Genomic DNA, 21971 nt, shown 5'->3' with positions numbered 1-21971 from the left:
TTGCTTTTTGAGCCCAAAAATTAACTTAACTTAAAACCTTAACCCCTTCAGTTACTTGGCAGATATCCCTTATCAACTCAGTGTTCCACTCGTGTTCCCTTGAGTATCACTGGTTCTATTTTGAGGGTTCTATTTTAACCCTCAAAAAATGAAATTTGAACCCAGAGCGAGGGTGGTGTGCTATATTTGCCTTTCTGATAGTCCTGCCACTTCTTTGCCTTCTCAGTAACATCATTTGTATATCTTGTACCTAACAGGAGTCGTACAGACTGGCCGAAGCAATTTCCAGGAATTCAAGAATTATATGGAACGGTGCATATCAATAGCTCGGTAAGTTACCCTGTCATTCTTGTATCATTTTATTCTTTTGTTTTTTCTTTCCTGTTCCCTTTATCTCCTCCTCCCACATCCATCATCATCATCATCATCATCATTGCTGCTACTATCTGTGATGTGATTTAAGGGAAATTTTGTTGGTATTTCTAGCAAGGCAACTAACCTCATACAACTTCTGTTAACTCATCTAAAGAAGAGTTCTTTCCACCTCTTCTTTAGATGAGGTTAGTTGCCTTGCTATATATATATATATATAGAGAGAGAGTCTGATATTTCAATCACCTGAAGAATGACTATAACTCGAATTTTTACGAATTGGACAGCCATGAAACGATCGTAGTGTTATACTAATTATCTTTTTTTAATAATTTTGATATATATTTAAAATAATATAAATTAATTAATCTTATGTATTGGTTTAAGTTTTTCATTGTATGATTTGCCTAATAGTGGTTTTATCTCTAATTTAATATAATATAATATTTTACTATAAAATAGGATTCAATCCTAAATCTGATTTTTCCCTGTAAGTTTGGATTTATTCCCTAATATTTTATTATATATATATATATATATGTATATATGTACTTTTAGATGGACTGAGGTAGTAATAAGAGTCATAAAAGTCATTATGAGATGATTATAAGATGATAATAAAGTAAGAGAACAAAGCGAACCATGGTTTCGGCAAAAAGCTATTCATCGCTGTGCATTTTCGTTGATTTTTCATATTTTACCCTTACATTTCCACGTGTATCTTATATTTTCTTTTTGTAACCTATTTCTACTATATATATGTATATATGGAAAAAAAGTCAAGATAGAAAATGCTAAAATAATTTCATAAAAAACATTTCAGTACCGGTTTCAGTCATTGAGACTTTTTCAACTGTAACAATTAAACAATTAAATTTAGAAAAATTAAAAGAAAAGTTTTTTAAAAGAATATTTGTATCAATGTTCAAATGCAAGTGGCTTTTTCCTTGTTTCTGCCTGTCTGTGTCTCTCTTGTGTACTCTTGTGGGTTGGAGGTCATTGTGAATTCTTGGTAGGGAGAAAGAAGAAAAAGGAGGAGGAGGAGAATAATAATAATAATAATAATAATAATAATAATAATAATGTGGGAGTGTCATGACAGTAGTGTGTTGACTGGTCACCCACAGTGGATGGTAGCAGTCATTCAATTCATGAAAATATTTCTTTTTAATGTTTTGTTTATTCTAAACCGCATAAGTGATAAAGTTAGGAAGGAGAAGAAGAAGAGGAAGAAGAAGCAGAAGGGTGAATAAGAAGAAATGTAGGCAGTGTGAAATTACATTTTTCCCTGACCTAACATAACCTACTGGCACTCCCTATAACAGTAGTAATTTAACAGATTACTATCTGCCCTACTTCCCTAAATTTGCTTTATCAACCAGGTTGATCTGAATTTTCTGTACTGGCGTGGTTTCTACAGCTGGATGCCCTTCCTTGTGTCAACCATTTTACAGTGTGTACTGGGTTCTTTTTTGCATGACACAGGCACCAGAAAGGTTGCTGAGTTTGTTGTAAGACAAAGTAAAGAAATTACGGAGATGTACTTGCATAGCAAGTGACTTGATCTGAGGTCGTGTGCTGGAACGAAAACAATTGCAGCGTGGAAGGTGTTTGTAAGCCATTTAAGAAACACACAAAACCGTTAGATTCACTTCAACATTTAAATTTAATTTGCCAAAATATTTTCGTCGCTTTGAGACCGCGACCTGTTCACTGACAAAACTTCATGAGTTTGTGAGTTTCTTAAAGTAAAGAAAGGAAATGGGAAAAGGTTTTGTGTCTGAGTGCGAGTGTATTTGAGAAAGGGGGAGATGGTTTTATGCCAGGTGTTAAAGGCTAAAGTATGATGATAATAATATTAATGAAATTATTGTATACAGTGCTCAGGTGCACCACAACTTGTCAGAAAGTGCGTATAAAGTATATGCAGTAATGTACAAATGTCTGGAAAGCGAACAATGTATGAGTCAGATACATGCTTGCGTGTGTATGGAGGGGAGAAAATCAGGTGTAGTGTTGGCGAATCTCAGGAAGCATGGAAGTTTTGAAGGATGCAGTGCTCCGACAACTAATAACTGATGCCGGCAGTTTGTTCCATGCTTCAGCAACTCTCAGCGTGAAAAAATGTTTCCTAAAGTCATGGGAGCTGTGCTGTTTTCTGACTTTGTAAATATGTCCACGGGTGTTAGATGGGTGGAGTTTGAAAAGGTGCTCAGAGTTATTGTTTGTAAGGGGGATAGAGGGACAAGCACAAGTGTTTTGCTATAGAGGAGATACATGGCCCCATCTGCATTATGTGTGGGTGTGTGAGAGTCGTTTGGAAGGGAGATAAAGATGGTGGTGACAGGGTGCCCCACAGCTTACTCACAATGCAAAAAAAGGGTCAGTATAAAGGAGAATATAGACTGAATCAAGAAGGAAGGGGAGGGTGGGTGACTTTATAAGAGTGTGGGAGGTGCTGGTTAGAGATTGAGGTGGAGGTGGATATAATGAGTGTTGAAAGGGGGTGAAGATCATCATCGTTTAGCGTCCGCTTTCCATGCTAGCATGGGTTGGACGGTTCAACTGGGGTCTGGGAAGCCAGAAGGCTGCATCAAGCTCAGTCTGTTCTGTCATGGTTTCTACGGCTGGATGCCCTTCCTAATGCCAACCACTCCGTTAGTGTAGTGGGTGCTTTTTACGTGCCAGACGAGGCTGGCAAACGGCCACGATCGGGTAATGCTTTTTACGTGCCACAGGCGAGGCTGGCAATGGCCACGATCGGACGGTGCTTTTTACGTGCCACCGGCACGAGGCCAGTCGGGGCGGCGGTGGTTGATAGAGGGGGAGGTGAGAGGGATAGAAGTGGTTCAGGAAGGAGTGAGTTGATATGTGTATGCTTGTGTTGGTCCCCCACCACTGCTTGACAACCAGTATTGGTTTATTTTTTTTTTTATGTCCCTGTAACTTAGCATTTCAGCAAAAGAAGCAAATCAGAATATAATCTTTTAATTCTGTTAGTGATAGACATGGTTAACAACTGAGCCAGTTTGTAATGTCCTAAATTCATTTTTCCAATGCAAACAGTAACAAGTCAGTCAGTAAAAATATAAAATTACATTTTCCTCTTTGTAAACTTTGTTTTTGACATTAAGTAAAGCTTATCTGGGAGACTAAACTATATCATGATTAATACACACATATATATATGTAAATACATATACACACACATCTTTATATATGTATATACATATACACACACACACATATATATATATGTATATACATATACACACATATATACATATTTGTCTTGTACTCCATTTTTTGTTGTTTTTAAAAAAATGTCCAATTCCTTTGGTTTGTGTCTATGTTTTCGTTTCTCTTTGTGTTCGACGTCCCTTTGGTGTCCTGTACTCATATATGCGTGTATATGTACATGTAGAGGTAGGTACATACATATATGTTTATATATATGCATATGTTTTATTTCATTTATTAATATATATATATATACATATATATATATGTATATATATATATATATGTAAATCGAAATCGATCAAAAATCAATGGAAATTGTAGTTGTGATACCAGTGCCAGTGGCACGTAAAAGAACCATCCAAACGTGGCTGTTGCCAGTGCCGCCACAACTGGCCTCTGTGCCGGTGGCACGTAAAAAGCACCATCTGATTGTGGCCGTTGCCAGCCTCGCCTGGCACCTGTGCCAGTGGCACGTAAAAAGCACCCACTACACTCACAGAGTGGTTGGCGTTAGGAAGGGCATCAAGCTGTAGAAACACTGCCAGATCAGAGTGGAGCCTGGTGCAGCCTCCTTGCTTCCCAGACCCCGGGAAAGCAGACATTAAACGATGATGATGATGATGATGATGATGATGATCATGATCATGATGATTTCACCAAGCTACATACTATTCAGAAATGATCTAAATATTGCCTCAAAGTGTTATGTAGGGCTACACAATTCACCCCACCAAGTGGTTAGAGTGCTGTACTGACAAATCTAAAATGGGTTTCGATTCCTGGTCTAGGTAATGTATTGTGTTGTTGAACAAACTTCGTTTCATGTTACTCAGTCCACTCAGCTGTAAACGTGTTCCAGCAATAACTGGGAAATTAATCCTGCAACAGATCAATCTCCTGTGCAATGGAGAGTGTTATAATCTCAGTCTCTAAGGCGGTGAGCTGGCAGAAATGTTAGCACGCCGGGCGAAATGCGTAGCCGTATATCGTCTGCCGTTATGTTCTGAGTTCAAATTCCGCCGAGGTCGACTTTACCCTTCATCCCTTCGGGGTCGATTAAATAAGTACCAGTTACACACTGGGGTCGATGTAATCGACTCATTCCATTTGTCTGTCCTTGTTTGTCCTCTCTGTGTTTGGCCCCTTGTGGTTAGTAAAGAAATATGTAATCTCAGTCTCATCTGCTCTTTTGTAACCTGAAGGGTTGACTAAACCCTTCAGGGTGGTGCCCCAGCATGGCTGCAGTCCAATGAGTGAAACCGGTAAAAGATCAAAGGTAAAAGTTATCTGTGAAAGTTGTAATTTTTGTCAGAAAGTTTCTAAAAATGATTAAAACCACAATTTTAGATTGAGTACAACACTTTAACCACTTGGTGGGGGTGAATAGCCTTGTATAGCACTTTAGGAGAATATTATAATGTGGCCTTGTATAGCACTTCCAGAGAATATTTACGTAATTTCTGAATAGTGGAGTGACTGTGTGGTAAGTAGCTTGTTTACCAACCACATGGTTCCGGGTTCAGTCCCACTGTGTGGCACCTTGGGCAAGTGTCTTCTACTATAGCCTCGGGCCGACCAAAGCCTTGTGAGTGGATTTGGTAGACAGAAACTGAAAGAAGCCTGTCGTATATACGTGTATATATATATATATATATATATGTGTGTGTGTGTGTGTGTATGTTTGTGTGTTTGTCCCCCTAGCATTGCTTGACAACCGATGCTGGTGTGTTTATGTCCCCGTTACTTAGCGGTTCAGCAAAAGAGACCGATAGAATAAGTACTGGGCTTACAAAGAATAAGTCCCGGGGTCGAGTTGCTCCATTAAAAGGCGGTGCTCCAGCATGGCTGCAGTCAAATGACTGAAACAAGTAAAAGAGTAAAAAGAGTAAGAGCTTGGTGAGATGTTGGTTGCTGCTAATCTTAATATAGTTTAGCTGCCCAGATAACCTAGCAGCTAAAGGGTTACAACATGGCAAAGGTAGTTATCTGCTGATAACCATTGCTCCAGGCATGGCTGTGTGGTTGAGAAGCTTGATTCCCAGCCATATGGTCTTGGGATCAATCCCACTGCTCGACACCTTGGGCTGATGTCCGCTCCTATAACCCTGGGTCAAGTAAAGCTTTGTAGGTAGCTTTGGTAGATGGAAATTATGTGTGTGTAGATGAAGTTGTAGTAAAATCGATTGTGTGGTAAGTAGCTTGCTTACGAACCACGTGGTTCCGGGTTCAGTCCCACTGCGTGGCACCTTGGGCAAGTGTCTTCTACTATAGCCTCGGGCCGACCAATGCCTTGTGAGTGGATTTGGTAGACGGAAACTGAAAGGAGCCCGTCGTATATATGTATATATTTATGTATATATGTATGTGTGTGTATATGTTTGTGTTTGTCCCCACCAACATCGCTTGACAACCGATAGTGGTGTGTTTACGACCCCGTAACTTAGCGGTTTGGCAAAAAAGAGACCGATAGAATAAGTACTAGGCTTCCAAAGAATAAGTCCTGGGGTCGATTTGCTCGACTAAAAGGCGGTGCTCCAGCATGGCCGCAGTCAAATGACCGAAACAAGTAAAAGAGTAAAGAGTAAGAAAACTACAGTGAATTTGTCAGGAGGAGTAGAAAAAAAATCCAATATATTGAACACGGATACTCTTTGAGGGAAAGGTTGAAAGGCTAGAAATTAATGAAAGCCAGCAGAGTTTTACATCCTCTAAGTGGGATGGGTGGAAAGAAACTGGCTGCATCTGATAAGGAATTCAGGACCAAGTGTAAATCATATGTGGACAAGAATTGGTAGGGATAGTAGTGTTAGAAGGAAGAAGAATAGATTAACCCTTTCATTACTCACCCGGCTGAAACCACCTCTGGCTCTGTAGTGCAAATGTTTTGTTTTCAGAAGTTTTGCTTAAAATTTTCCACCAAATCTTAGTCACAATTTATGTTCCTAACACTAACTTAACTAAGTTATTTTACTAAATTCTTTGTTATATTTAACCCTTTAGCATTTAAACCGGCCATATCCGGCCAAAAGTATTCTGCCTGTTTTATGTTCAGACTGGCCAGATCTGGTCTCTCACACCAACCCTACAATATCGTTTTAAAAATTAACAGCTACCTCATCAGAATCTCATAGCTACAAGATGATGCATGATTAGTTCAAAACAATGTGGATAAAAAAGGATTAATTTTGGCAGAATAATGTGAACACTAAAGGGTTAAAGTAATTAAATGAAAGAAACACAAAATGTCTCAAAATAAATACAGTAATGAAAGGGTTAATGGAATGAGGAGAAGCAAAGTCTTGAGTGAGATGAAGAGAAAAGATGAGGAGAGGGGTGATTTGAAGGATAAGAAAGGGTTTAAGGAATTTAGAAGAGGTTTAGTAGTAGGAGGAAGAACACACATGTGCATGTGTGTGTTTTTTTTTCTGCCCCCCCCCTCTTGATAACCATGATTGGTTTGTTTATGTCCCCCTAACTTAGTGGTTCAGGAAAAAAAAAATATCTGATTGAATAAGTACCAGAGTTAAAATATAATTACTGGGGTCAATTTGGTTGACTAAACCCATCAGGGTTGTGCCCCAGCATGGCCGCAGTCCAATGAGTGAAACAAATAAAAGATAAAAGGTAAATGCAATCTGTGAAAGTTTTTGTAATTTTTTGGCCGTTTGCCAGCTTCGTCTGGCACCTGTGCGGGTGGCACGTAAAAAGCACCCACTACGCTCACGGAGTGGTTGGCGTTAGGAAGGGCATCCAGCTGTAGAAACACTGCCAGATCAGACTGGAGCCTGGCGCAGCCTTCTGGCTTCCCAGATCCCAGTTGAACCGTCCAGCCCATGCTAGCATGGAAAACAGACGTTAAACGATTAAATGATGATGCATGTAAAAAGCAACCACTACACTCACGGAGTGGTTGGCGTTAGGAAGGGCATCCAGCTGTAGAAACACTGCCAGATCAGACTGGAGCCTGGCGCAGCCTTCTGGCTTCCCAGATCCCAGTTGAACCGTCCAGCCCATGCTAGCATAGAAAACGGACGTTAAACGATTAAATGATGATGCATGTAAAAAGCAACCACTACACTCACGGAGTGGTTGGCGTTAGGAAGGGCATCCAGCTGTAGAAACACTGCCAGATCAGACTGGGCCTGGCGCAGCCTTCTGGCTTCCCAGACCCCAGTTGAACCGTCCAGCCCATGCTAGCATGGAAAACGGACGTTAAACGATTAAACGATGATGTTAGAAACTTTCTAGAATAAAAAAAAGAAAGAAAAAAAGATGATCCTGAAGTGCACTTGATAAAATAAAGTTTGCTTTTATTTCAGTGTTGAAGGCATCTCACAAACATCCGCCCACAGCCATTATTTGTTTCACAGCTGAATGTTGATGGTAGGCCACATATATATATGCAAAAGAATCTTAGACACATCATCATTTTATTTCCATTTTTACATGCTAGTATGGATTGTATAGAGTGGCAACCTATTCTCTTTGATGCTGTGTTCAGGTTATAGTGAAGATGGCTTCCACGCTGCAATTGTTTTCGTTCCAGCACACGATCTCAGATCAAGTCACTTACTATGCAAGTACATCTCCGTCATTCTAAATTTCATTACCTTTAACCCTTTAGTATTTAACCCGGCTATATCCGGCCAAAATCTGTTTTATGTTCAAACTGACCAGATATAAGTGTTATAAGTGCAGCTGGATTATGTTGATATCTCTTTGGCACTATGTGGTATATTAGGGAGTCTCATAGAGAGAGCTTTGTATTATCTTTATATTGTACATAGTTTATTAGCAGAAGGCCTTCTTAGAGTATAAGAAATGGATAGATCGTTCTTCTAGATAGTTTACTCGGGCTAAGAGTGTGCCTTCTACACTATATCAGCCCTTGTTGTGGATGTTAAGGTAAATGGGCAAAAGGTTGTCAGAGATAAATTAATGTTATCCTCAGGGCACCAGATGTGGAATTTAAGTAAAAAGAGGGTGAGAGAGGTACTTGTCCTGATGTCATCCAGGCTATTAGAGCAATGCTTGTTGGACACATATAGTTAGAATGGACAGTAGAGTGTGGGATTAGAGAACCAGAGTGAAAGGGTGATATATAGGAGGGTAATGGAAGAGGGAGAGAAAGAGCTATTGACTGCTGCTTGATGGTTGTTGGTAAGGAGGTTGTATAGAAGCCACATGAGTGAAGAAGATTTAAGGTTTTAACTCTAGTTTTCTGGATATGTCCAACAATTGCATGCTTTACTCAGAATTTACTAAGGCAGTATGAAGGGGAAAAAAGAGAGAGATGGAAGAAGGAATAATGGTAAATATGGGATGATGGCAGAGGATGTGATGGATGAGAGAGAGAGAGAGTGATGGAAGTGAACAATAAAAGATAAACATTATCATATTGTACCCTGCTTCTCTTTCATACACAACTATACTATTAAAAATTTATCAGTTTTAATTTTTTAACCCTTTAGCATTTAAACCGGCCATATCCGGCCAAAAGTATTCTACCTATTCTATGTTCAAACTGGCTAGATCTGAACTCTCACACCAACCCTACAATATCGTTTTAAAAATTAACAGCTACCTCATCAAAATCTCATAGCTACCAGATAATGAATGATTAGTTCAAAACAATGTGGATAAAAAAGCATTAATTTTGGCAGAATAATGTGAACACTAAAGGGTTAAAGATTTACTGAAGAGAATCCCTGTAATTGTTGATTGATGCTTGGATCTTGTTAATTAATTACCATTGAGACCTAACATTATAGAATGTGTCGTTTGTAACTGACAGTAAGTTTTTCCTGGTCATAAACCAGACTGGGGTGTTTTTTTAAAAAAAAGCTTATTGTCTACATTGGCGACAGTTATCTGATCCACTTTCATTTGCGTCAACAAATTTTATCTCTATATCATGATTTTGATGTCAGATTCTTGTATATGAACCACAGTTATTAAGTCAGCTGCCAGGGCTTTCCCATTAGATCGGAAACAATTGGTCAGGAATTTCTGTTGAAATACTCTGCAGTTGTTTCAATTAATTTTTAAAATAATGAAGATTTAGTAAAATAACTTTGTCATCATTAACTCTTTTATTATAAAATTCAGATATAGCCATTCTAAATTTCAGCGTGGATGGTGTTTATAAGCCATTTAAGAAACACACAAAAACCATTAGATTCACTTCAACATTTAAATTTAATTTGTCAAAATATTTTCGTCGCTTTGAGACCGCGACCTGTTCACTGACAAAACTTTGAGATGCAGCACGAAGTTTTGTCAGTGAACAGGTCGCAGTCTCAAAGCATCGAAAATATTTTGACAAATTAAATTTAAATGTTGAAGTGAATCTAACGCTTTTGTGTGTTTCTTAAATGGCTTATAAACACCTTCCACGCTGCAATTGTTTTCGTTCCAGCACACGATCTCAGATCAAGTCACTTACTATGCAAGTACATCTCCGTCATTCCAAATTTCATTACCTTTAACCCTTTAGTATTTAACCCGGCTATATCCGGCCAAAATAGTTAATCTGTTTTATGTTCAAACTGACCAGATCCAGGCTCTCGCACCTACCCTACAATGTTATTCTACATTAAGTAATTACACCATCAACATCTTGAAGATATGAGATAATGCATGATTAATTCAAATAAATGGGAATCAATAGGCATTATGTTTGATAGAATAATCTGAACACTAAAGGGTTAACTGTGGCAAGCAGTTCTGTAATTGTTGATTGATGCTTGGATCTTGTTAATTAATTACCATTGAGACCTAACATTATAGAATGTGTTGAGTTTGTAACTGACAGTAAGTTTTTCCTGGTCATAAACCAGAAGGGTGATTTTTTAAAAAAAGCTTATTGTCTACATTGGCGACATTAATCTGATCCACTTACATTTGTGTCAACAAATTTTATCTCTATATCATGATTTTGATGTCAGATTCTTGTATATGAACCACAGTTATTAAGTCAGCTGCCAGGGCTTTCCCATTAGATCGGAAACAATTGGTCAGGAATTTCTGTTGAAATACTCTGCAGTTGTTTCAATTAATTTTTAAAATAATGAAGATTTAGTAAAATAACTTTGTCATCATTAACTCTTTTATTATAAAATTCAGATATAGCCATTCTAAATTTCAGCGTGGAAGGTGTTTATAAGCCATTTAAGAAACACACAAAAACCATTAGATTCACTTCAACATTTAAATTTAATTTGTCAAAATATTTTCGTCGCTTTGAGACCGCGACCTGTTCACTGACAAAACTTTGAGATGCAGCACGAAGTTTTGTCAGTGAACATGTCGCAGTCTCAAAGCATCGAAAATATTTTGACGAATTAAATTTAAATGTTGAAGTGAATCTAACGCTTTTGTGTGTTTCTTAAATGGCTTATAAACACCTTCCACGCTGAAATTGTTTTCATTCCAGCACACGATCTCAGATCAAGTCACTTGCTATGCAAGTACATCTCCGTCATTCTAAATTTCATTACCTTTAACCCTTTAGTATTTAACCCGGCTATATCCGGCCAAAATAGTTAATCTGTTTTATGTTCGAACTGACCAGATCCAGGCTCTCGCACCTACCCTACAATGTTATTCTACATTAAGTAATTACACCATCAACATCTTGAAGATATGAGATGATGCATGATTAATTCAAATAAATGGGAATCAATAGGCATTATGTTTGATAGAATAATCTGAACACTAAAGGGTTAACTGTGGAAAGCAGTTTTATATAGTAATTTATCTTTTGCTGACGAACGTTCCAGCAATAACTGGGCAGTTAATCCTGCAACAGATCAATCTCCTGTACAATGGAGAGTGTTGTAATCTCAGACTCTAAGGCGGCAAGCTGGCAGAATTGTTAGCACGCCAGGCGAAATGTATAATCGTCTGCCATTACGTTCTGAGTTCAAATTCCGCCGAGGTCGACTTTACCCTTCATCCCTTCGGGGTCGATTAAATAAGTACCAGTTACACACTGGGGTCGATGTAATCGACTCATTCCGTTTGTCTGTCCTTGTTTGTCCTCTCTGTGTTTGGCCCCTTGTGGTTGGCCCCTTGTGGTTGGCCCCTTGTGGTTAGTAAAGAAATATGTAATCTCAGTCTCATCTGCTCTTTTGTAACCTGAAGTGTTGACTAAACCCTTCAGCGTGGTACTCCAGCATGGCTGCTGTTCAATGAGTGAAACCGGTAAAAGGTAAAAGTTATCTGTGAAAGTTGTAATTTTTGTCAGAAAGTTTCTAAAAATGATTAAAACCACAATTTTAGATTGAGTACAACACTTTAACCACTTGGTGGGGGTGAATAGTGTAGCCTTGTATAGCACTTTAGGAGAATATTATAATGTGGCCTTGTATAGTACTATTTTTCATTAAGACTTATGTAAAACTTGCAATATTATCTCTAACTGCAGAGGAAACCTGTGGAAGAGGTAGACTCAGGAAGACATGGGACAAGGTGGTGAAGCATGATCTTTGAATGTTGGGTCTCACAGGTTTGATGACAAGCGGCCAAGATGTTTGGCAATATACTGTGCTTGAAAAGATTTGTCAAGCCAAATAAAATCATATTCATGGCTGATGCAGGTGTCACGTACAGGTGACACATAAAGACACGTAAAAGGCAATGAAATGTAGGCGGCTGACCGGATGGATTCTTAGAACCTTTAGAACAAGAGACCAGGAAACCATGATGGTCCTCTGGAGGACACTTGTCCTAAGCCACTTTGACTATTGCTCTCAGCTATGTGAGTGGATTTGGTAGACGGAAACTGAAAGAAGCCTGTCGTATATATGTATATATATATGTATGTGTGTGTTTGTGTGTCTGTGTTTGTCCCCCTAGCATTGCTTGCTAACCAACCACATGCTGGTGTGTTTATGTGTCCGTCACTTAGCGGTTCGGCAGAAGAGACTGATAGAATAAGTTCTGGGCTTACAAAGAATAAGTCCCGGGGTCGATTTGCTCGACTAAATGCGGTGCTCCAGCATGGCCACAGTCAAATGACTGAAACAAGTAAAAGAGTAAAGAGTACACTCTGGTAGTGGTTGGCATTAGGAAGCTGTAGAAATCATGTCAGATCGGACTGGGACTTGGTACAGCTCTCTGGTTTACCAGTTCCACTTAAATTGTCTAACCCATGCCAGCATGGAAAGCAGATGCTAAATGATGATGAGGATGATGATACGTCAGAAACTGTAAGAACCTCTCAGAGGTATCGCAAGCTCTTCTCTGGAAACTGGATCTGTATTATCAGCAGATATCTCAGGGGTCACAAATATTTCACCCCTTAACATGTATGCTTTACTGAAGTGGGGCAGTGAGGGCTGAATGAGTATTCGTCTCTGGAAGGGTTCCACTTGTGGCCTCTTATCAACCACAGCCACCTCGAGGTGTTTTCAGCTGTCGTTCTTATCTCTTTGATGGCTTTCTTTATTAAGTTGTTTGGCTTTGTGACCAATTTTTTCCAGTCTAGTTGGAAAGCCAAGGCAGCTGACTTCTGTAGGAATTGAGGCCATGTGCTATCCTTTGATAAGAGCCCCATCACTCAAGCCCTGATATTTGAATTACTTTAACTGGTGACAAATATATATGATGATGATGATGATATCCACACACACACATACACACACATACACAATAAAATTAAAGGATAAAATCACTTCAATGATTTTATCAAGTGGCCAGTGTGAAAAAAAAACAAAAAACCATGCAGGTAACATTTTATACTAATTCCTAATTATATAATATAATTATATTAAAGAGTGTGGATAAACTCCACCAATATGTTAGAAATAGATGCCAAATGTGGTTTTTAGAGCCATTTGGTGTCTTTCTAGATACCCTTTAATATAATTTTTTATATATAATTATAAATTAGTATATATTCTCACATTTTATTTGTTTCATTCATTTGACTGTGGCCATGCTGGAACACCGCCTTTAGTCAAGCAAATCGACCCCAGGACTTATTCTTTGGAAGCCTAGTACTTATTCTATCGGTCACTCTTGCCGAACCGCTAAGTGACGGGGACGTAAACACACCAGCATCGGTTGTCAAGCGATGTTGGGGAGACAACCACAGACACACAAACACACACACACATACATGTATATATGTATACATATATACGACGGGCTTCTTTCAGTTTCCGTCTACCAAATCCACTCACAAGACTTTGGTCGGCCCGAGGCTATAGTAGAAGACACCTGCCCAAAGTGTCATGCAGTGGGACTGAACCCAGAACCATGTGGTTGGTAAGCAAGCTATTTACCACACAGCCACTCCTATGCCTATATATATATATATATTGTACTTGTGAAGACCTGTTGAGGCAAGTGAAAATCAAAATCAAAATCGATCAACATCAATGGAAATTGTAGCCGTGATACCAGTGCCGGTGGCACGTAAGAGAACCATCAGGACGTGGCCGTTGCCAGCCCCGCCACGACTGGCCTCCGTGCCAGTGGCACATAAAAAGCACCATCCGATTGTGGCCGTTTGCCAGCCTCGTCTGGCACCTGTGCAGGTGGCACGTAAAAAGCACCCACTACACTCACGGAGTGGTTGGCGTTAGGAAGGGCATCCGGCCGTAGAAACACTGCCAGATCAGACTGGGCCTGGCGCAGCCTTCTGGCTTCCCAGATCCCAGTTGAACCGTCTAACGCATGCTAGCATGGAAAACGGACGGTAAACGACGACGATGATGATGATGTAAAACAAAATCATACAAGTTAACTTCAAATTGACCTGGTTGATAAAGCAAAATTTAGGGAAGTGGGACAGATAGTAATCTGTTAAATAACTACTGTTTTGGGAGTGCTAGCAGGTTATGTTAGGTCAGAGAAAAAGGTAATTAGATATAGCTTTGAAAAAGTGCTTGGTAGCAATACAAATGCAACAGCCACAAAAGAAAAAAATGCATGTGTGTGTGCGTGTGTGTGTATATTGCGATGTATGATGTCGAATTGGCTTATTTGTTAGAGTGCGGAATAGAATACCTTGTAGCGTTTTATTCTGATACTTTGTGTTCTGAGTTCAAATCCCAACTTGGCTGACTTGTTTATTCTTTTGGAGTGGATAAATAAAGGTGCAAGACTATGACAATGAATTAGCAGAACTGAATCTATTTCCATATTCTGCATTCTGAGTTCAAACCCCACCTATTGCCACTGGTACAAGCAGTGGTAGGTTTGGTGAGACCTTAAGCAAGTGTCTCTGTACCTCGGCCAAATATTCTCAATGACACCAGTCAACAGGAAAAAGGCAAGAAGACATTCAAGTCTGCTATAATTTTCCAAAGAAGTGGAGCAGACACCCATAAAATTATCAACCATCTTACAAACAATAACTCTGAGCACCTTTTCAAACTCCACCCGTCTAACACCCATGGACATATTTACAAAGTCAGAAAACAGCACAGCTCCCATGACTTTAGGAAACATTTTTTCACACTAAGAGTTGCTGAAGCATGGAACAAACTGCCGGCATCAGTTGTTAGTTGTCGGAGTACTGCATCCTTCAAAACTTCCATGCTTTCTGAGATTCGCCAACACTACACCTGATTTTCTCCCCTCCATACACACGCAAGCATGTATCTGGCTCATACATTGTTCGCTTTCCAGACAATTGTGCATTACTGCATACACTTTATACGCACTTTCTGACAAGTTGTGGCGCACCTGAGCACTGTATACAATAATTTCATCATTATTATTTAAAAAGGTAGCCAGTGGTAAGCTAACTGGTGACTGCTTTTGTTGAAAACAGGTTATAGACATGCACAGTCTTTGTCTCTTGAATCCACTCAAAAGGCTTTGTTTGGCCCAGGGCTGTCACTGGCAAAATGAGAGAATGTACTAGGGAATGGAAGGGGTGTTCAGCAGAAAAAGGAGTTAAGGTGTGATATCAAGAATATACGTAGAAGGAATTAATCTCATAATTACAACAGATCTTTCAGAAATTTCTCTAGATCACCAAATATCCAGTTTTTTTCATGTGGCACCCCAAAATTTTGCTATGGCCCCTGATTCAGAGTCAATATTGTAACCATAGCTCTTCTGGTGAACCTCTTTGCACATATAACAGCCAAAATCTGCCTTAGATGCACTATATGTTTGAATAAAAGATATGGCTGTCATGTTGGGAGAGGTTTCATTGTATGTCTGTTTAAACAGAGTAGGATTGAGGCCAAACAACAACCAATGTTATTCTTGCATTGGGATTTGAACCAGCAATCTATGAATTGGCAATCCAGCACCTTGTTAGAGTTTGTAGTGGTTGTGCGGTAAGTTGCTTGCTTACCAACCACATCATTCTGGGTTCAGTCCCACTGCATAGCACCTGGGGCAAGTGTCTTCTACTATAGCCTCAGGCCGACCAAAGCCTTGTGAGTGGATTTGATATATATATATATGTATATATATATATATATATATATCAAACCAAATCAAAATAGATGAACATCAATGGAATTTGTATCCTTGTGGTACCAGTGCCGGTGGCACATAAGAAAACCATCCGAAAGTGACCGTAGCCAGTACCGCATCGACTGGCCTCCGTGCTGGGGGCACGTAACAAACACCATCCGAGCGTGGCCGTTCGCCAGCCTCGTCTGGCACCTGTGTCGGTGACACATAAGAAAACACCATCCGAGCGTGGCCGTCTGCCAGCCTCGTCTGGCACCTGTGTCTGTGGCACATAAAAAACACCATCCGAGCGTGGCCGTCTGCCACCTGTGTCGGTGGCACATAAAATCACCCACTACACTCCCGGAGTGGTTGGCGTTAGGAAGGGCATCCAGCTGTAGAAACACTGCCAGATCTGACTGGCCTGGTGCAGCCTTCGGGCTTGCCAGACCCCAGTTGAACCGTCCAACCCATGCTAGCATGGAAAGCGGACGTTAAACGATGATGATATATATATATATATAAATTCCGATCGTTATCATTTTCTTATGTTTGTTTTGCTCATGCATATCAAAAAATCATGTCAAGTGTTTTTGGGTGTGGAAATCACTGTTGTTGTATTGGTCGTACCGTTAATTGATCAGTAGTGAATGCAGTGGTTCTGGTGGTGGTGGTGGTGGTGGTTCTGTCAGTGTTGGTTGCTGCAGTATTGCTGCTACTTGTTTCCTTAACCCCTTACCCGGCAGAAACGAATATATGCGTTTTGACCGAAATCGTTTTTTTCTATCTCTGGCGAGTCAACTCGTCAAAAGATAGACTCGCCACAATCGACAGCAAATGAGTTCCTTCATCTAAAAACAGGTTAACTCGTTTCTGCCCAAAGTGGTAATTTAAAATCAATATTATTGAATTAAAATTCATAATAAATAAGGTTTGAAATATACCTCGAAATCACCGTTCAAAACATAGTAAAATAAAACAATTAAAAAATATGTCTGAAAAAATACATTTATTTTCAAAATAATTGTTGGGTAAGGGGTTAATGATAAGCATCATGATGATGCTGATGGTTGTTGTTACAGTTTTGGTGCTGGTATTACAGGCGGCGAGCTGGCAGAATCATTAGCACTCAGGGCGAAATGCTTAGCTGTATTTCGTCTGTCGCTACGTTTTGAGTTCAAATTCCGCCGAGGTCGACTTTACCTTTCATCCTTTCGTGGTCGATAAATAAAGTACCAGTTACGCACTGGGGTCGATGTAATCGACTTAATCCGTTTGTCTGTCCTTGTTTGTCCCCTCTATGTTTAGCCCCTTGTGGGTAGTAAAGAAATAGGTATTATACTTGTTTAGCCCTAGGTCAGCCCTGATTAAGTAGACCTATAATCACAGACATTCCATTCTTGACAACCATGTCTCTGTAGAGGTATCTAGACAACATTATAGACATTCCTTTCTTAAGATGATAGAGTATAATTCAAGGGAGACTTAAGCTGCTTCTTCTAGTGAGTTAACCCTTTAGCATTTAAACTGGCCATATCCGGCCAAAAATATTCTGCCTGTTTTATGTTCAAAATGACCAGATCTGGTCTCTCACACCAACCCTACAATATCGTTTTAAAACTTAACAGCTTCCCCATCAAATTCTCAAAGCTACAAGATAATGAATGATTAGTTCAAGGCAATGGTGGATGAAAAAGCATTAATTTTGGTAGAATAATGCAAACACTAAAGGGTTAGGTGACTATGAGACCCCTTTTATTAGCTCAGTTGGACAGGTTTTATGGTGGTGAAAGAAGGGAAATTTAGCTGAGAAAATACAAATTTTTCATGATTATTGGGATGTTTAGCATGAGATTGATTAGAGAAATAGTTCAGTGGAATTTGGAAGCACTCCGTCGGTTACGACGACGAGGGTTCCGGTTGATCCGAATCAACGGAACAGCCTGCTCGTGAAATTAACGTGTAAGTGGCTGAGCACTCCCCAGACACGTGTACCCTTAATGTAGTTCTCGGGGATATTCAGCGTGACACAGAGAGTGACAAGGCCGGCCCCTTGAAATACAGGTACAACAGAAACAGGAAGTAAGAGTGAGAGAAAGTTGTGGTGAAAGAGTACAGCAGGGATCACCACCATCCCTGCCGGAGCCTTGTGGAGCTTTAGGTGTTTTCGCTCAATAAACACTCACAACGCCCGGTCTGGGAATCGAAACCGCGATCCTACGACCGTGAGTCCGCTGCCCTAACCACTGGGCCATTGCGCCTCCACAGTTCAGTGGAATATCAACGAATATATTTTTCACTTCTTGTACCTTGAGAGTTTACTCTGGCAATCTATTGCTACCAGGTTTGTCGAACCACCCTTTCTGTATCTCCTCAACAGCAAGACATTTTTGCTTGTTCTCTCATACTTTAGCCTATCAACACTTGGCATAAGCCCCCCCTCCCGCTTCCAAAATGCTCCCCCTACTTAGTTATGGGGGATATTTTCCCTGTTCTTTTCTGTGTTGGTGAATTTACTAGTGTTGGTGACACATGAAAAAAACACCCAGTACACACTGTAAAGTGGTTGGCATTAGGAAGGGCATCCAGTTGTAAAACTGTGCCATAGTTGACATTGGAGCTTGGTGCAGCCCTGCAGCTCCTGTCAAGCAATCCAACTCATGCCCGCATGGAAAACAGATGTTAAATGGTGATGATGATGGTCAGGAGGATGAGGATGCTGTTGTACATTGATAAGAAAACCCATAAAGTGGTACATGGAAACAAAAATAACTTATTATGCTGTTGAGATCTGGTCATGCAAATCTATAAGACGTTTCAAACATGACCATCCTGTTTATATGTATGGTGGCATGTAAAAAGCACCATCTGACCGTGGCCGTTTGCCAGCCTCGCCTGGCCCCCGTGCTGTTGGCACGTAAAAAACACCATCCGACCGTGGCCGTTTGCCAGCCTCGCCTGGCCCCCATCCTGGTGGCACGTAAAAAACCACCATCCGACTGTGGCCGTTTGCCAGCCCCATCTGGCACGTAAAAAGCACCCACTACACTCACGGAGTGGTTGGCGTTAGGAAGGGCATCCAGCTGTAGAAACATTGCCAGATCGGACTGGGCCTGGTGCAGCCTTCTGGCTTCCCAGACCCCAGTTGAACTGTCCAACCCATGCTAGCATGGAAAGCGGACGCTAAACGATGATGATACTGGTTAGTGTGTCTGTCACCTTCTCAGTCTCACCGGATCTTACTCTAACTTTACATTTATAAATGCAGTGGAACAGCGATAGATGTCACAAGCCAATCCTATATACCTGTAATGAATAAAATACATTAACAAAAGGAAACAATTATAAAATAAAATGAAACATGTTGTGATCTGTGATCGACCTATTTCTCAGTATGAGAAGTTTAGCAGGTTGTGACAAAATACTTGAAAAGCAGGTCAAATTTGTTCAATTTGGGATGGGCACAAAAGATTAAATAACTCTTTGGGTATTTCAAACAAGAATTTGTATTTATTGGTTTATTTATCTTATCCTTTTTAGATTGTTTCTTTCTCATTTTACAATCATATTTTTTTTTTCTCCTTCTTTAAATATATGTTTCTTTGTCAGCTTTTAAACTGATCTAGGTAAGGACTTTTCACTCAAGTAGAAAGCTAGTCAGCTACAAATATGTAGAAGAAGAGTAAGAGTTTTGTTGAACGTGTTTTTGTTGTTATGTAGCCTTTTGTTACTCGTTTATTAGAACTTTCTTTCAAGAACAAATCAAGTTACTGTGGGCCAGAGGTGTGGGCCAGCACAAGGAGACTTCAGTTTGTAGTAATAATGATTGTGATTATTGTAATGGAAATTGTAGTTTTTTTTCTTTTATTTTTTTAAATTTCTTTTACTTGTTTCAGTCATTTGGCTGCGGCCATGCTGGAGCACCGCCTTTTAGTCGAGCAAATCGACCCCGGGACTTATTCTTTGTAAGCCCAGAACTTATTCTATAAGTCTCTTTTGCCGAACCGCTAAGTGACGGGGACGTAAAGACACCAGCATGTGGTTGGTTAGCAAGCAATGCTAGGGGGACAAACACAGACACACAAACACACACACACATATATATATATACATATATACGACAGGCTTCTTTCAGTTTCCGTCTACCAAATCCACTCACAAGGCATTGGTCGGCCCGGGGCTATAGCAGAAGACACTTGCCCAAGATGCCACGCAGTGGGACTGAACCCGGAACCATGTGGCTGGTTAGCAAGCTACTTACCACACAGCCACTCCTGCGCCATATGTGGTGGCAATTGTATTTTTTCTTGTCCCATTTGTCATTTAACTGGTGCAGGTATGACTGTGTGCTTAAGAAATTCGCTTCTCAACTATGTCGTCTCGGGTTCAGTCCCACTCGATGCCACCTTGGGCAAGTGTGTTCTACTACAGCCCTGGGCCAACTAAAGTCTTGTGAGTGGATTTGGCAGACTGAAACTGAAAGAAACCCATCATAGTGGCTGTGTGGTAAGTAGCTTGTTTACCAACCACATGGTTCTGGGTTCAGTCCCACTGCGTGGCACCTTGGGCAAGTGTCTTCTACTGTAGCCTCGGGCCGACCAAAGCCTTGTGAGTGGATTTGGTAGACGGAAACTGAAAGAAGCCCGTTGTATATATGTACATATATGCGTATTTGTGTTTGTGTGTCTGTGTTTGTCCCCCTAGCATTGCTTGACAACCGATGCTGGTGTGTTTATGTCCCTGTTATTTAGCGGTTCGGCAAAAGAGACCGATAGAATAAGTACTGGGCTTACAAAAGAATAAGTCCCGGGATCGAGTTGCTTGATTAAAGGCGGTGCTCCAGCATGGCCGCAGTCAAATGACTGAAACAAGTAAAAGAGTAAAGAGAATATGCATCATATGTGTATGTACTCTTGATTTATCATCATGCGATGACTGTAAGTGAGCCTCACCGTCATGCAAGCAGTGTGGTTGTTTCCAGTCCTACATGAAAAACATGTCTAAATACAGACAAATGTGACTTTGCTTGAAAACAGGTGAGTGTTGGTGACAGGAAGGGCATCCAGCTGTAGAAAATCTGCCTCAACAAATTATGTCTAACTCATACAAGTATGGAAAAGTGGACATCATATGATGATGACGATGATGAAATTTGCTGTTGTTGTTTCACCCCAGGTCAGCACTGGTTGGGCAGACCTATGATTAAAATCATTCTCTGCTGTGACCACTCCATCGTTTCAAGATTTTATCTGAACCCTTTTGTTACTCACCTGGCCAAAACCGGCTCTGGCTCTGTGGTAAAATGTCTTGTTTTCATAAGTTTTGAATTAAAATATTCCACCAAGCCTTAGTCACAATTTATGCTCCTAACACTAGCTGAATGGTGACTAAGTTATTTTATTAAATTCTTTGTTATATTTATTCCTTTTGATTCCAAACTGACTGAAACTGCCCCTGGCTCTGTAGTACAAATATCTTGTTTTCATAAGTTTTGAATTAAAATCTTCCACCAAGCCTTAGTCACAATTTATGCTCCTAACACTAGCTGAATGGTGACTAAGTTATTTTATTAAATTCTTTGTTATATTTATTCCTTTCGATTCCAAACTGACTGAAACTGCCCCTGGCTCTGTAGTACAAATGTCTTGTTTTCATAAGTTTTGAATTAAAATCTTCCACCAAGCCTTAGTCACAATTTACGTTCCTAACACTAGCTGAATGATAACTAAGTTATTTTACTACATTCTTTATTATATTTAAAATAATTGTAAGAAACACAGAGCATCTCAAAATAAATACAGTAACGAAAGGGTTAAACTACATTATGCCCAGCAACAGTAGATCTATGATCAAGGACCCGGCTGTGACCGTCCTATTTTTTATTTCCATGGTTCACTGAACCCAAGACAAACTTATCAAACGTGGCCACCTTC

The 21971-nt window shown here is 40.0% G+C and overlaps 1 protein-coding gene across 1 annotated transcript in view; it reads left to right on the top strand.

Annotated features, from left to right (window-relative positions):
- LOC118767821 (tonsoku-like protein) overlaps window positions 1-21971 on the top strand; it is a 52769-nt gene that overhangs the window by 14352 nt on the left and 16446 nt on the right. Inside the window, exon 4 of the mRNA XM_036513084.1 lies at window positions 258-330. Coding sequence (XP_036368977.1) covers window positions 258-330 — 73 coding nt within the window. The remainder of the gene's footprint in view (window positions 1-257; window positions 331-21971) is intronic.

Source organism: Octopus sinensis, linkage group LG24 (assembly GCF_006345805.1).
Source record: "Octopus sinensis linkage group LG24, ASM634580v1, whole genome shotgun sequence".
NCBI lineage: Eukaryota > Metazoa > Mollusca > Cephalopoda > Octopoda > Octopodidae > Octopus > Octopus sinensis.
Note: the sequence above shows the minus strand (reverse complement) of the source record. Positions and strands in the feature narration are given on the sequence as shown.